The 17217-nt window shown below is 41.0% G+C and overlaps 1 protein-coding gene across 4 annotated transcripts in view; it reads right to left on the bottom strand.

The window, feature by feature from the left end:
• lama2 (laminin, alpha 2) overlaps positions 1-17217 on the bottom strand; it is a 393314-nt gene that overhangs the window by 73107 nt on the left and 302990 nt on the right. For all 4 annotated transcript variants that reach the window (XM_060851112.1, XM_060851122.1, XM_060851132.1 and 1 more), the window contains 5 exons: positions 15272-15482; positions 11381-11497; positions 9922-10082; positions 8834-8972; positions 4631-4733 (listed from right to left, as the gene is read on the bottom strand). In XM_060851112.1, coding sequence (XP_060707095.1) covers positions 4631-4733; positions 8834-8972; positions 9922-10082; positions 11381-11497; positions 15272-15482 — 731 coding nt within the window. The remainder of the gene's footprint in view (positions 1-4630; positions 4734-8833; positions 8973-9921; positions 10083-11380; positions 11498-15271; positions 15483-17217) is intronic.

The raw sequence follows: 17217 nt of genomic DNA, 5'->3' as shown, positions 1-17217 counted from the left end.
AAATGCAGCATTTCACATTTATCCAAATTAAACTCCATCTGCCACTCCTCAGCCCATTGTCCCATCTGATCAACATTCCATTGTATTCTGAGGTAACCTTCTTCATTGTCCACTACACCTCCAATGTTGGTGTCATTGCAAACTTATTAACCAAACCTCCTATATTCACATCTAAATCATTTATATCAATGACTAAAAGCAATAGATCCAGCACTGATCCTTGTGGCAAACCACTGGTCACAGGCCTCTGTCTTCTACCTTTGAGCTAGTTCTGTATCCAATTGGCCAGTTCTCTCTGTATTCTATGAGATCTAATCTTGTTAACCAGTTTATTATGAGGAACCTTGTTGAATGCCTGAATTCCACATAGCTCTACCCTAGATGTCACAGTTGAATGTACAGTTAATGGAGAGCTTCAAACCAGCATCCACAAAAAAAACAACACACATGGACCAAATACTTAACTTTAGAAGCAATCGTCCCAACACCCACTAACAGAGCTGCATCAATACATTGTTTCAATGAGCTGCATCACACTACAGCACCCAAGAACTACAAAAAACAGAAGTAAAATATCTACAGGGAATCTCGTTTTTGTGAACTAATTATCCGAATATCGGATTATCCTTAGGAGATCTCAAGGTCCCGATAGAAACATTACACCAAAGATGTGTGTCCAACACTGATCGCGTCTTTTGTTTCCAGTGATTTGAAGTGCTGCTGAGAATAGTCCTGGACTGATGGGAGCACAGGCAACACCTCTAAATGACAGACCTCCCGCCCTCTCTCTCTCTCTCCCTCCCTCCCCACACTTTCCCTGGAGCTCTACACACGTGTACCCTAAATGCCCCCTTTCCAGATAATTGTTCAACATTGTCCTGTGCAGGACAGAGATGGAACCTGTCAAAAAGTTGCAGTAAAACAGTGTGTGTGTGTGTGTGTGTGTGTGTGTGTGTGTGTGTGTGTGTGTGTGTGTGTGTGTGTGTGTATTTGCATGCGCTGTTTGGAGACTCACCCCCCCCAAAAGGCAGTAGCAGCAACAGCAGCAGTCCTGTTGTTGGTGTCCAGTCCAGCTATTCTGGAGATGGGGGATGGAGGTAGGTGCAGAGAGGGGTCACGCGGGGGGTGGGGGCTGGTGTGGGCCAGTGCAGAGGGTGGATGGGCGGGCAGCAGAGTTGGACGGGGTTTGGGGGCAGACACGGGGGGGGGTGATGTTGGAGGGGGCGGGGTGGTGTGTGGTTAGATGGGATTGGGGGCGGGCGAGGGGCGGTGCTGGACTAATTCAGGGGTGGGGTTGGACAGGATTGAGGCCGGGCAGAGGGTTGGTGTTGGATGGGTTTGGGGGAGGGGTTTGGGGCCGCGGGCGGGGGATGGGGTTGGACAGGGTTTGAGAGGTGAGCGAGGGCTCACGTGTGCTGTGCTGCTGCTAGTCTCCTGAACGGGGAGCAGACTTAATAGAAAACTCCGAGCCCCAGAGGAAAAGCTTTGAATTGATTAACTGAATAATCAATTATCTGAACGTAATACTGCCTGCCCATCTTGTTCAGATAATTGAGGTTCCTCTGTATATTATGTTTTCAATGGAAACCCAATAAATACAATCCGCTGATTCCTCAGAAACAAATCAAAACAAGCAGCCACAATGCAACCAAAAACTGTAGCCACATGACCTTACATCAAAGGCATATCAAAGGCACTTCCAGACTACTTAGACCCCTTGGTATCATGGTAGCCCACAAACCTGCCAACATACTTAAACAGCAACTGATGAACCTAAAGGATCCATTAGATACTACCAGCAAAACTAACGTCATTTACAAGATACCATGCAAGAACTGTAAAAAACGCTACATTGGATGAACTAGCAGGAAATTTGCCACCAGGATACATGAACACCAACAGGCCATCAAAAGACATGACTCACTATCATTAGTTTCCATACATACAGACAAAGGGGGACACCCCTTTGACTGGATCAACGCACACATCTTAGGACAGGCAAAACAAAGACATGAACGGGAATTCTTAGAGGCATGTCATTCTAACCAAAATTCCATCAATAAATACATCGATTCAGATCCTATCTACCTTCCCTTAAAAAAAAACCAGAAATGACATCACCCACCTTATTAAACCAAGACCAAGAAATTGGGAGATGGGACAAACCACCAGCACTTTACCAGAGACTCTCACTGATGATGTTACCTAGTATGGTGATGAAACATCTCAAAACAAACCTTCCAACTCAGTGAGTTAACTTACATACTTATCATCAACCTGAGCTACCAATCTTCTCAAAAATCGCTCATCTGTTACTTCTCCAAAAAAACTCAATCAAGTTATTGAACCACCATTTCCCACGCAGAAAGCCTTGTTTAACTATCCTTAATCAGTCCTTGTCTTTCCAAATCCATTAAATTCTGTCCCTCAGGATTCCCTCCAACAACTTGCCCACCACAGATGTCAGGCTCACCAGTCTATAGTTCCCTGGCTTTTCCTTACCACCTTTCTTAAACAGTGGCACTACGTTAGCCAACCTCCAGTATTCTGCTGCCTCACCTGTGACTATTGATGATACAAATGTCGCAGCAAGGAACCCAGCAATTATTTCCCTAACTTTCCACACAGTTCGAGGTTACACCTGATCAGCTGATGGGGATTTATCCATCTTTATGCATTTTAAGACATCATGCACCTCCTCCTCTATAATATGGATATTTTCCAAGATGTCACTATTTATTTCCCCATTGATGCAAAATACTCGTCTAGTATCTCCACCATCTCCTGTGGTTCCACACAGTTGGCCTTAATGATCTTTAAGGGGCCCCATTCTCTCCCTAGTTACCCTTTTGTCCTTAATGTATTGATAAAATTCCTTTGGATTCTCCTTAACCCTATTTGCCAAAGCTGTCTCATGCCCCCTTTTTGCCCCCATGATTTCCCTCTTAAATATACCCCTACTGCCATATATTCTTAGGATTCATTCAGACTCTCCTGTCTATACCCGACATATGCTTTCTTCATTTTCTTAACCAAATCCTCAATTTCACTAGTCATCCATCATTCTCTATACTGACTAGCCTTGCCTTTCATCCTAACCGGAACATAGAGTCTGGACTCTCTCATTTTTGAAGGCTTCCCATTTTCCAGCCATCCCTTTATCTGCTAACATCTGCACCCAATCAGCTTTTGAAAGTTCTTGCCTAATACTGTTAAAATTAGCCTTCCTTCAATTTAGAACTTCAACTGTTAGGTCTGATCTATCGTTTTCCATCGCTATTTTAAAACAAATAGAATTATGGCCACTGGCCCCAAAGTGCTCCCCCACTGACACCTCAGTCACCTGCCCTGCCTTATTTCCCAAGAGTAGGTCAGGTTTTGCACCTTCCCTAGTAGGCACATCAGAAAATGTACTTGGACACAATTAAATTCTTCTCCATCCAAGCCTTTAACACTATGCAGTCCTAGTCTGTTTGGATAGTTAAAATCCCCACCATTATCACCCAATTATTCTTAGAGATACCTGTCATTTCCTTACAAATTTATTTCCCAATTTCTCCACTGACTATTGATGGGGGGGGGGGGTTCGCAGTAGTACAATCCCACTAATTGTGATCATTCCTTTCTTATTTCTCAGTTCCATCCAATTCACTTCCCTGGATGCATTTCCAGCTACGTCCTCCCTAAGTACAGCTGTAATGTTAATGCCAGTCAAAAACGCCACTCCCTCTCCTCCCTTGCATCCCACTCCCCCCAACCCCCTGCCCACCCCCACCGCTCCCCCCTCCCCAACACTTCCTATAGTATCTATATCCTGGAACATAGAACCACCTCTCCTGTCCATCCCTGAACCATGTCTCTAACTGCTATGATATCCCAGTCCCATGGTCCCAACCATGCCCTGATGTCATCTGTCTTACCTGTTGGGCCTCGTGCATTGAAATAAATAGTTTAATTCATCTCTGCTTTGTGCCTGACTGTTTGACTCACTCATTTTCCCAACTGTCCCAGTCTCAGACTGACCTCTTTTCTCACTATCTCCCTGGGTCCCACACCCCCACCTTATTAGTTTAAATCCTTCTGAGCAGCTCTCGTAAATCTCCCCGCCCGTATACTAGTTCTCTTCCAATTGAGGTGCAATGCATCTTTCTTCTACAGGTCACTTCTATCCCAGAAAAGATTCCAATGATGCAAAAATGTGAATTCTTCTTCCCTGCACTAGCTCCTCAGCCACGCATTCATCTTCTCTATCCTCCTATTCCCACTCCCACTAGCTAATGACACCAGGAGTAATCCAGACATTACTACCCTCGAGCACCTCTTTTTTAAAATTCCTGCCTAACTTTCCATATTCTCCCTTCAGAATCTCATCCTTTTCTCTTCATAGGTCATTAGTCCCAAAGTGTACAATGACTTCCTGCTGGTCCCTCTTCCATTTGAGAATTTTACCCCCAGGAGGCACTGTAACCAGAATGCTATAATAAGTTTAAAAATTTTTTCACTACATCTTTCAACAGAATTATTTTATTATATTTTGATTAGGTACTGAGCCATATGATTTTAGGGATACACACTTCTTTTCCTCAATCATGTATGACACTTTATAAATACAAATTCACACTTTGCTTACCTTTCACATCTGTTCCCAATCGTTTTCCTTCATTTAACTGTCTGAAGCTTCTCTGCAGTGAGCTTTTGGCAGTTTCCTTCAAAGATCCATCTGGACCAGATGCCTGATTAAATAACAGCATTTTTTTAAACAATTACATAAACAATGCAATACTTATACTTTAATGATTACATCACTGTCTAACAATGTCCTGTTATTTATCAGAACAAAATTGAGACAGAAGAGAAAACAAAAACTATTTCTAAGTATACCTTGAAGAAGATCACACAATTTCATCAATTATTGGGATGAAATTCATTTCTAGCAACCTGTGAGAATGTAGCCTTCAGGGTAAACTCAGCTCTGTCACAACTCACTGGGATAGTGCACTGGAAATCAAGCCCCACTATCCTCGCAGTGCTCACAAATATTAAAATTGAACTAAATCACCAAAATGCCCAGTTTTACTAACCTGTCTAATTCAGGTTTAAAAAAAGACACACCAGCATTTTCTACAAACAAGAAAATAACTATTTATTGTAAGCTAACTGATTTTTTTAACTAACGACAAAAAGGCATGTTGTTTTGTTCATCTATAACATTATAAATCTACTCCTTTCTTAAAATTCCTGTACACGTTCAATTGTACACATGAAGACACAAAGCAAGCAACAAATACTTTGGATGAGGGAGGGAAAAAACAAGCAGTTTCTTTCGTACTTTTCAATTGTTCAGGTTATAGTTTAGGGTTGGATGTGAACTATATGAATCAGGCAGATCACCCTTTGAGTGGCATAGTTCTGGATCACAGACAGCAATGAGTAGTTTTCCTTCAGCTCACCTTTGACTTTTGTTTTAATTCTTGGATAATGACATGAGGTTGTGGATGCAGCGATTCTCAGTCTTTCATTCACTGAGGATTCGCTCTTTTAGTGCCTTTGAAAGTAGTTTCTCCCATTTTCCTTTCAACAGAGAATTGCAGAGAGAGGGGAGGGAGCTAGTTAAGAGGAATTTTCTTTTGCTTCTTTGCACAGAAGGGGAAAGTTGAGCATGGGTGGGGGAGGGGAAATGGGTGAAGTGAGGCAGTATCTTTCTCCTGTATTTTCTCCACTGAAGGCTGTATCCACCCGGCCAGGAACCAGTCAGGCATTTGTTACTATAGTAGGCCTTCCTAAGCCCAGAACAACAACTGATTGAAAAAACTCTCAAAAGACTATCTCTCGCTGAGATTACACACAGGCAGTGTCATTCTGTCAGGGATGCTCCTTCACTGTTCGAATAAGGTAATGTTGTAGATTACAATGTGTTCCAGTAACTTGTTTCAGAACCATTTTTAGTTTGCAGTCCAAAAACATAAAAGTGGCCTTTATAATTCCAAGGGTGATACATTTGACTGTTTCAAAATGTTAGTGACTTTCAATTCTGCTCAGCAATGGGCAAGGAGTTTATTGCAAAGTTTTCAATGATTCATTCAGACTAGATCAGGGTTACTGCAGAGGTGTTCAAAGTTTACAGGCAATTGGAGAAAAAAGACAATTAAGAACAGAAATGTGAGGAGTGCTGCATAGTGTGTGAGGCTGGGAAGGCAGCTATCCTACACTGGGACTGAGGGAATCGAGCAATTGGATGGCACCATGTTGTTGGAACTCAGGGGGAATTTCTCAGAATAAATAGGCAGCTAAATGCAGACGATAACTCAGAAGTAGCACTCAGGAGCTGAGAAAGTGGGAAGGTTGTTAACTCTGTACTGGGACATGCCTTGAGGGGCTGAGAAGAAGCCTGTGAGCATGAATCCTTCAGTGCACTGTGATAATAGAGGTTGAAAAAAATTAACAAGTGGTTTTTACTTGAGGCAATTGATTACAAACTGAATAAAATCCAGGGGGAGACTGGCGTGGAGACGCCTGAAGTTAGTGAGGAAATGAAGTTATGCTCATAAACAGCTAGTAGAGGACAGGTGTAGGGTCCAAAGACCTGTGAAAGAAGAGTGCTCCTACTCTCATCAATCAATCATTCAGGCAGTCCATGCTGGAAAAGGGGTTTCAAGACCAGATTAGCAAACGTGATTTACTTATTTATTTTTTAAACTATTCATTTATCAATCCATCTATTTATTGATTATTATGAATTGTGATCCCTTATGAAATTTTAAGACAATTCAACATTCCTTCCTGACATTTCATTTGGTGGATATTGCTGAAAAAATTGTGATTCTCTCTTTATCAGACTTCCTATCTGACATGCATTGTGTGGTACTCAAGCAAGTTTATTACCAAAATTTACCACATGTTCGTACTGGATATCAGAAATAAGTCCGACAGGTGTTGTAGAATGCATTTCTGTTCTAATGTCATAAAGTTTATTGTTGCTACTTCAAACACCATGCACTCTTGTAGCTTTATTCAGAGTGCAACCCCTGGATCCTAGTTTATCTACTTTAAAAATAAAAACAACTGGTCCCTAGCTAAACTATAACATAATTTTGTGGTCTGGTCATGCATCATCAAAAAAAAATCTTTCTTCTCAGGTAGGCCTACTGGTCTGTCACTACTCTTTTTCTCGATCAAATCTCTTGTCCTCATCACTCTATGTGCATGTGTGTGTTATTTTTCTCTGTGTACTTCTTATGTGTCTATTTACTTTTTACTACTTAATTCTGCGTGGTCACTCATTTTGTCTGAACTTTTAACATCTGACTGTTTGCTCTCAAGCTCTACATCCACTTATTCATCTTTCTAGCTAAGCTTTTCTCTTCTGATGAACTCTTTAAAGTTCAGCTTTTCACTCTCTTGACCAGGGTCTTTCTTTGCTGGTTTGGGCTTTGCTTCTTTCCCTGCTTTGTAAACACTCTTTAAATTGGTCCAGACATTTTCTAAACAACACATTCAAAGATGTTATACATACTTCTGGAGGACTTGGACATGGTCTTCCTGGCTCACATGTAAGGACATGTGCCCCATAACAGCCCATTGAATTTATGCACAGTTGAATTCAGAAATGGATTTAGGTAAGTTTGACAGAAGAAGTTATATATTTTTAATATATATATAAATAAAATATACATATATAATCCATACTTCTGAATAGAATTAATTATCCAATAAGAATGAGAACTCTAGTCTTAAACCACTCATTTGCAAATCAAATAAAATGTCTCCTATCTTGGACGTCACCTCACTGCTGAGGCTTGAATGGTATTTATAATTACTTAGTTTGTTTATTTCAGTGAAACTGCTACTTTAATACTTTGTTTATCCACATTAAAAACCAAAGATTTGCTGCATAAATTGTATTATTTGCACTGATCTACTTGAAAGGAAAGAAAAATGTGATTGATACAATGGCTTTTTCAAAGAGTTCACACAGACATGATGAGTCCTTCTGTCCTGTATGATTTCATGAGCCGCTTGGTTACATTCCTGTTGAATGTTCTCCCAAAAAGGTTGCTTCTCATTGCTATCACACCATCTATTTTGCCTCTGGTGAATATGTTGCTTCACACCACTTTGATTAAAACTAGCTGATCTTAGTCTATGAAAGTGTTGAGAGACCCTTAATCAGAGTCAGAGTCAATAACTATCTCATGTTGCTGATTGTATCTTATTTGTTGTTCCACTTGTTTATTGTGGGAACAGGAGAAAGCCATTCACTCCCTGAAGCCGCGCTACCACTGAACTAAATGATGATTAATCTGCGCCTTAAGCATGAAAACATTCCTACCTTGGAATGTGCATTTCTATTTCTGTTGGGCAAGTAGATTTTATTCTGGGTTTAGTTAGTCATGTCAACCAGTAGAGAAACAGTGAAATAAGTGAATCTAAAGTGGTACATATTGGTACAATTCAAAAATGATCAAAATTCGTAATACAGGTAGAAGATCCTTTATCCAAACATCCAAAAACCGAAAAGCTCCAAAATCCGGAGGTTTTTGTGAATTTTTTTTCTCATTAGCAAGGCGAGCAAACAGTTAACCCAAGTCAATACCCATTCGATGTGTGTCACTCAAATGCAACGTGGGGGGGGGGGGGGGGGGGGGGGGGGGGCGTGGCCAAGCACGTTCTTAGTTAGAAGTCTGCTTCTCCGGTAAGATTTTTAAAAATTTCACTATTAAACTGTCACATTCTGAAAACCAAAAAATTCTGAATTCCGAAAAACAGTTGGTCCCAATCATTTCAGATATTCTACCTGTAGTTCTTTATGTTACAAGGTACCCTTCTTCCTTACCAGTCTCACAGCTTGGTTGGCTGTTTCCTTGGCTTCTTTTGCAACTTTTTCAGCTTCATCAATTTTATCTTTAATATTAGTATAAGCCCTGAAGGCTGCTGTTGCATTAAAGGATAGATTCTTGGCTTCAGCAAGGATACTAGTTTGTAAGAGATAAACAAAGGCAATGAGAAGCAACTTTGAACATCTTTACATTTGCAAGTACTTTAGGACCATGATGTCTCAGAATATATGGAATTTACAACAGTCTGAGGGAGGAAATGGGAATCCTGGTCACCTGCAATTACTGGTCCATTAAACCTTTTAAGCTTATTAGTGTCCAGTCTAATGGAGAATGTGATTGCTAATCTTTATTTCTGTACACATGAACAGTCTGGTGCATATCAACACTCAACAGTTGCATTTATTGCAAGGATATCACAAAGTTAATCTGACTTTATAGAAGAGAGAATTTTGAAAGGCCCATTGCGTTGGGTCCAGAATTACACCATTTTGGTGTTTGTATGGCCACTTTCAAGAACACTCCTCTTCCTGACCCCCTCATGAGCCTCCTGCTCTATATAAAGTGGTAGAGGCAAGCCCCAACAAATCCTGTGGCAGCTCCTACCTCCTGGAGGCACATGGCATCTCTAACTGGATGCTGAGCTCAAGTTCTCCCCAGTCAGCCCATTTACTTTTAAAAACAGTATCACAGATTTGGGGACCCTGAATTCATCCAGGTGTCAGGTCTTGACCCTATTTTGAAAATCTGGTTCCCCTTCTCTGAAGCACCTTGACTTGTTTCTTACCCTTCTTAAAAAGGTACATTATAAATGTTGTCAGCGTGCTTTGAGAAGATTTGTAGCAGGTTGAGGTTCTGGATATAGGTTTGCTCGCTGAGCTGGAAGGTTCATGTTCAGACATTTTATCATCATACTAGATAAACATCTTCAGCGAGCCTCCAGAAGAAGCATTGCTAATGATTCATCAGCAGTGCTTCATCTGGGGGCTCACTGAAGACATTACCTAGTATGGGGATGTAATGTCTGAACATGAACCCTCCAGTTCAGCAAGCAAACTTACATCCATAAATGTTGTCATTAACGTACCCATCCAGGATTCCAGATGAGTCATTAAGTACTGCAGCATGATACTCTGCTCTAAGGACTAGGTCTGGAAGTTTCTCATCATGAATGCCAGCTGCCAGTTCATCCATTTTGTCTTTTAGTTCTGCAATTAATGGCTCTAAATGTTCTTGTTCTTCAAGTTCCTGTGAACCAATATAGAAATGTGCTTAAAACAACAGATAATTCATTGCCATTTTTACTCATTATTTTCCAAGTGCAGAAAAAATCTAGGTACATTTCACGGAGAAAATTAAATCAAAATACACAGTAATATTTACATTGTGAGTAAAATTCTTGAGGTGTTTAGAGATCACAAGCAAAATGGTTATGTTACTGAATAAGTATCCAGAGGCCTGGACTAATCATTCATCAACTGTTAAAGAGGCATTCATTTCAAATTCAACCAGATGGAGCCTTTGAATTCAGTTAAACAAACAAATCTGGAATAATAAACTAGCAGCTGTAATAGTGACTGTGAAACAACTAAACTGTTAAACCCTCCCTGGCTCACAATTGGGTTTTAGGCAAGGAAGGATGCTGTCCTTAACTTGCACACAAGGAAAAACCATTTAAACTGGCAAATGAGACAGTCTAATCAACTCCACCCATACGTTCAAAATTCAACTCTGGTATGACCAGTACACAAATTTCCAAGTATTTTACTGCTTTTGTTCCCATCTTCTTTGTGATTATGGATCCACTGCAATGTGGAAACTCTTAGCAAGGTCACTCAGTCTCAAGAAGGCAGCTTATGCCCTCTCAAGGACAGTACAATGGACAATGAATGTTGAGTTTGCCAGTGATGTGTGCATTCCAATACTGAATGAAATATGCACACAATATATGCACAGATTTTAGAGATTTACAAGGTCTGTACTGTCAGTTCCCTAAAAGCTGGTTTCAGAGAAGTGAAAATAAATGTTTTGTATCTCTGGCAACAAAATATAAATCATTTTAATGTTTGGTCATACATGAATTGCTCATTGTCTTCCTTTGAAAATATAAATCCCTGGCATTTACTTCACAAAAATAGATTCCAACAAAGGGGCATGATAATCTACTGAAAGAGTTATGTATCCACCTGTGTCGTATTCTTAAGTTATTCTTGGTATCATGTTTATGGCTCAGCACTATAAAACTAGAGGGCACTTGAAGCAGGTACTTTTTATAGAACTCCCCATGCTGTCGCATGAATGAAGAATATTACAAACAACCTGAATCATATCAATCTAGACTTATGAGTCATAATTGCCACGGGTAAAATTGTCTTGTATTGTTCTGAAAGTTAAATCGTTTATTCTCTCAACTGATTAATGCTGAAAACCCTGTGCATATTCTCTACTTGTTTATATTATGCTCATGTAATAACTATGCACTGCCATTATGCAGTTAAGTTGCATTAATCATTATTAATTTATCCTATTAATTTTTTATTACTTACATCTAATCCCAAAGAAATTTCTCCCAAAAGCTGCTTCGCTTCAGCTATAAGATAATGACCTTCGTTAAGGACATCTTCTGTATCCTTTTTACCACCCTCGACTGCCTGTTTCCTCATCTGAATTCAAATAATAGGAAGGAAGAAATCAGCTGTTACAACATGAAAAAAATACATTCATTGTTTTACATACATTTCAGCCCTATGAGTGTTTTACACATGGAACTAGTAACTATTCCAGCTGGAAAACAATACTTTGAGACATAAGAATGTAACAGAAGCAATCTCCATGCTCTCCAGTCTATCAGAACAACACAAATAAATCTGACAAATAAAACAACACAAATCTGACATCTACTGGACTGGAATTATCTGAGGCAGAGGATGGTCAGTGACCCGGAGTGAGGCAGGGGACGACCAACAATCTGGAGTGGAGTGGGGATGGAGTGGGTTCGGCTAGGGAGCAAGGTGGAGGGCGCTTGGGGGGTGTTGGATGTGGGCAGGGTTGGAGATTGGGGGTGGACAAAGGGCGGGGATGGGGTCGGATGGGGGTGGGGGTGTTTGACGGGGGTGGAGTTGGATAGGGTTGCGGGTGTCGTATGGGGGGGTGGGGTTGGACAGGGGCAGGACCTTGGGTAACGGTGGGGTGGGGTTGAACAGGGGCTGGGTGGATTGGTTTGGGGGGGGTGGATGAGGGGTCAGACAGGGGGTGGGGTTGAACGGGTTGGGGGATCAGATGCGGGGGGGGGGGGTGGAGGTTGCAGCCCACGGGTGTGCTGCTACCTAGTCTCCTGAAGGGGGAGCAGACTTAGTTCAATGGGAATGACACAGCGAGCACTTGCTGTCAGGAGTGGGGGCGGGGGGGCGGGGGGGAGGAGGGGGAGACATCAGCAAAACTGCAGGTCCCTCACACAAATGTGTGTGTCTGCTCAGAAACAAACCCTGAGACAGAGAGAGGGAGCAAGGCAGGCAGAGCGAGGAAAAAGGGAAACTTCCAAAAACTCCAAGCCCCCAGCGAAGTGGCATTGAATGAATTAACCGAATAATCAATTATCCAAATAAAATACTGCCCGCCCATCTCGTTTGGATAATCAAGGTTCCTCTGCATATCCATAATGTAATGTGACCTTTTGCTGTATTTTCTCTTTTTTTATACCTAAGATTAGTACCTCTGTACTTTATACCTAAGATGGTGCCATGTGCTGGTGACTTTGTACACTTTTCACCATACTCCTGTTCTTCTGTAATTGAGTACACGTGATAATAAACCTAATTCTAAATATAAATTCTAAGTAATGTCTGAAATGCTTCCTTCCTTCTTTTGGAGGAAGATGCATACAACCAGAATATACCTACATGCAGGCTGTGGGTGGAATGAGATGCCTGACCTTTGACACCTTTTAAGGAGATGTCCATCAAACTGGCAGAAGAGCAAGGAGAGTCTGACTATGTTAAAAGTGAGTTTGGATATCGACAACCATCGAGTAAGAAAGCTTCTAAGCAACCACATCCAATAGCACATCAAGTATCAGTCTTAATAAAACCTTAGTAAAGTGGATAGCTTCCAACAACAGCAAGTCAATGTTTTTATTCAGCCTCTGAATCTCACTCTCAATGCAAACAAAACAAATAGATCCAACAGCCATATCTATTGGCACTCGGCCTACATTTCTGAGGAAAAATAATCATAAGCCCGAGGCACCCCACCCTCCTTCAGGGTAAAGACATTCATTTTGGTCCTATCCTATCTCAAGTAGGCTGAAGTGAGCACAGAGCTGAAAATGTGTTGCTGGAAAAGCGCAGCAGGTCAGGCAGCATCCAAACAGCAGGAGAATCGACGTTTCGGGCATAAGCCCCTCTTCAGGAAGTGAGCACAGCACTGACATGGACCCGCAATGAGAGGAGACAGAAAGTGCTGAGGTCTCTGACATTCAAAAGGCTAATGCTGAACAAGCCACTGCACAGCCTAGTGCAGAATATGGGCCTCTGGATTCAGCCATGAATGAGCTGGTGGTGACGCAGGGCTAAGCAGGAGAACATCTCTCAGAGGTGCCAGAGATAATGCACAGACTACAGTGAAGGGTATAGCAGCGTCCCAAGTTCTGTGATATTGGGTTCCAGCAAGCAAGCTCATGACTGCCTCCAGGAACTGAGTGGAGATCAGGTCCAGCAGAATAGTGAGTTTCAGCCAGATACACATGGAACTTTCACTTTATCACCCAAAGCGGTGAACATATTGATTCACTGGCTCATCAAAAGTGGGAAAATTGGGCCTCGACCTCACTCCAGCTGCCCCATTCCTCAATGGGTGAGGGAAGTGCCCTGGTATGCCAACAGGGAGGAGAAGCAACAAACAGGCAACTGGGAATTGTTATCTCAGGGCACTCTCTGCCAGACCAACACCTCCCTATATCAGGTCAGCCTGAGAAGGTTGCCACGACACCAAGGCAGATGCATGTTGTTCATGATCAGGTTTGATTGCCTCAGTTGCGCATGTTGGCATTGTATAGGAATGTATACTAACAAATCTGGAGTCCCTCCTATTTGCACTGTGAGTTATTTGACAGACCATCTTTTGGAAACAATTTTGAAAAAGATGAAGGTTTAAAACTTTACTTCAACTCTTTCACCCTCTTTCTCCCCAGAACTAAAGATGGTCTTCTCTTTCCTCTGGGATTCGCTCTGTCCTTCTTCAATCTCCTTATAACTATGGGTCTCCATCAAACTTATTGTTCTTTCTCCACTCTCATTCCCACTTAAATCTCCATGCCCAGCCTCACCATGTCCTTCACTCCTTAGACTTGTCTTTCCTTCCCAAGATTAACCAATTGTGTTCCTCAATGAGATCCGTAGCTCCTACCCTTCCTTGTCCATTTCAGTGTGATTCTCCCCTCTGCATCTCAATTTCTGAACCTCAGTTCCTACTGATCCTTCCAATGTCCAGCAATACTCATATGCTCTAAGTTCCATCCCATTTGTTCCCTTCTACTCAGTCCAACCTTATCTGTCAAACCTCTTTTCAAGAGAGTCTTCTCTTTAGCATTGCCCTCTTTTCTTTCAGACTCCCTTTCTGTTGAGCCCCATGTGTCTTCCCCAGTGATGTTTGCTGAAGCATCCATCAGTGTGGGCTTCCCTTGCTTGGGATACAGGGCCCTATCAGCCTTCTTCCCATACACCGTCAGTGTTTAACTACAACAAGCAAGTCTTCCCATGAGCTGGGTGGCCCATTGAACCTTCACTCATTACACTGCAAGGATTTGCACAAACAACTTGGTTATGAAGGAACCAAGTTACTTCAATTTCCTGAAGGAACTATCTTATTCTCTCCAGAGCTTGGAAGAAAAGGTCTACCTTATCTGGTATTTACCTCATGTATATAGTCAGGTTTGTGAACACATTGTTCCCACTTTTACATAACCAAATTGCACCCTTGAAAGTAATTCCAGCAGGCTGTGGTGTTACACAGTATTCACAACAGGCTGATGAATGTAAAAGAGTTTCCCAAACACAAAGGATGGGCAGAGGACTGATTTAACAGGTTATGATAACTTAATGGAGAACTTTAACTACTAAATCTTTGCCCCCTGTTCAATTAATTTCTCTGGCCTGCCCTTCTAAAAATACTGGATGGGCATAGGAGTTTCTACCCATTGTCTCAACTGCTAGTGCACTTAGTTACCACCTTTCATGTAGAAACTGTCTGAAGTTGCTTTCAGGAGGGGTGAAGGCCATGGTAGATAATGGTAGGTATGAATACCAAGCTATGGACAGTAAAAAGAAATTACCAAAACCTTGATTGAAATGATCGGATTGGAGAAGGTAGCTAAAGGATGCAATGAAATTGCATTCGTGAAATGGGTTCAGGAAACTCAGCTAAATGTAATAATTGTCTACCTCCAATACAGTCATGTTTCTCTGATTAACAGCAGACAAGTGATTGGTCTCCTTGATTTTTTCTTGTGCTTCTTTCAGTAGCTCTTGTGCTTCATCAAATTTGTTTTTGTAATCAGCGAGTTTCTTCTGAACCTCATCCTTCAGCCCTTGTGTGTTCTTATGTGGATTGTCGAACAACTTTTTCACTCTCTCTAATAGTACGCGGGCTGCACTAAAGTAAAAAAAAAGTTAATGTATTATTATGATGGAAAAATGTTTCTACATTAGAATATAAATCAATAAGGGCTGGTTTTCATAACCCTTCCCTCAGGGTATGCACTTTTTTTTCCAGATACAAAGACACTTTGTAATATCTCTGCCCATATTATGTGGCATCAAACTTTCCAGAGATGGGAGATGGGGTTTAGTTTTAACTTTCAGTAGCTGATGAGGCTGTGAAAGCTGCTACATCCCTCTCTCTCTTTGCTACAATGAAAAACTTGGGTTCTTTTCCTGCTGCTAGAACTGCACGTGAGGCATGTTACTATGTTACTGAATTTGTCTTTGCCAAAGGGTGCGCTTATGGGATGTTTTTATACTGGAACGGTTAATGAGTAGTTTACTATTTTGTTAATTAAGTTGGTAGAGTTACAGTTAATCCAATTCGTTTATTTTATGTTCTTTTTGTTCTGTATTTTAACTGCAATGTATGAATAAAGTGTGTTTTGCTTCAAGTTTGAACTGCATTGAGAACACAATGCTTGGCACTTGCCTTAAAGACATGAAAAAGTTAATATCTAAGCTATCTCCTTGTCATGTTTTGAAGGGGTTTGCTCTGGTCCATAACAGTGATCACAGAGGGAAAGCGTGGAGTGCCAGCATTCCTACCTATTCCAACACCCCTGAAATCATTTAAAATGTACCTTGTTGATGAAATTTTGAGAATACCATATGGAAGACTGGACAGACAGAGAATGTTGTTCTGTCCTAAAACTACAATCTGGACCTTAGAGAACTACAAAAAGGCAATTGAAGCATTTCGCTGTAGAAATGCATTGTTCAGAGAGTTGGCATTCTAAACTATCCCAATGGAGACATGAGTCCTCAACAAGCACGGAATGATTTTTAAGCTTCAGCTAGTTTCTTATCAATTCCTATAATCTATCTAAATCACAAGTTGAGTTTAACTCACGGAGCTTGAGGTTGAATTTTTGTCAAATACTTGAGGGACAGCAATCATAGGATGTGTACTATTCACTGCGAAAAGTTTAGGAAATTTGACAGACTGCAATTTCCTGTCTAAAGCCATACTGATGGCAATTTATTAGATTGTTCTTGTACAAGCTTCAAACTTTCTTCTGATAACTGATTCTATTATTTTACAACCAGTTATCCTTTTCCAATCTATTGACTCAGCTTACGTATTTCTCCCTAACACTCTCAGTAATCTGGGATAAATAACATTTATTTTAGAAGATTTATTTTCAATCCTTTAAGCCTGTCTTGGATTTCTATCACCTTGGTTAACATTGTTTTAAATAATATGTTGCTCATGGCTTCTGCATTTCAGGAAGGAATCACTCAGAATATTAAGTATTTTCTGCTTGTCTGCAGTTGCCAGTCTTTTTGCTTATTTTATGGTTCACACCTCTCCTAAACAATCTCCTTGCTGTTGTGTTCTTAAAGAAATGTTGTTTTATTCTGCCTCAGCTGCTTTGATTTTCTCTAGAGCCTTATAAAAACTCCTCACTTCATCTGTTTGATGTGTTTTTGCTGTTCTTTTGCTTATCCCAATGACTCACTTCCTCTCTTTCCCTCCAGGATTTGCAATTTGCCTTCACCATTTTAATTAAATCGATATAAAAATGATTGTTGTGGAAATCTTGAGTTTACTAATCATCTCTTGAGTTCTCATTAAACAAAATTGAACTGAGGTTAGAGTACGTTAAAAAACACACAAAGACTCA

Source organism: Hemiscyllium ocellatum, chromosome 3 (assembly GCF_020745735.1).
Source record: "Hemiscyllium ocellatum isolate sHemOce1 chromosome 3, sHemOce1.pat.X.cur, whole genome shotgun sequence".
NCBI lineage: Eukaryota > Metazoa > Chordata > Chondrichthyes > Orectolobiformes > Hemiscylliidae > Hemiscyllium > Hemiscyllium ocellatum.
Note: the sequence above shows the minus strand (reverse complement) of the source record. Positions and strands in the feature narration are given on the sequence as shown.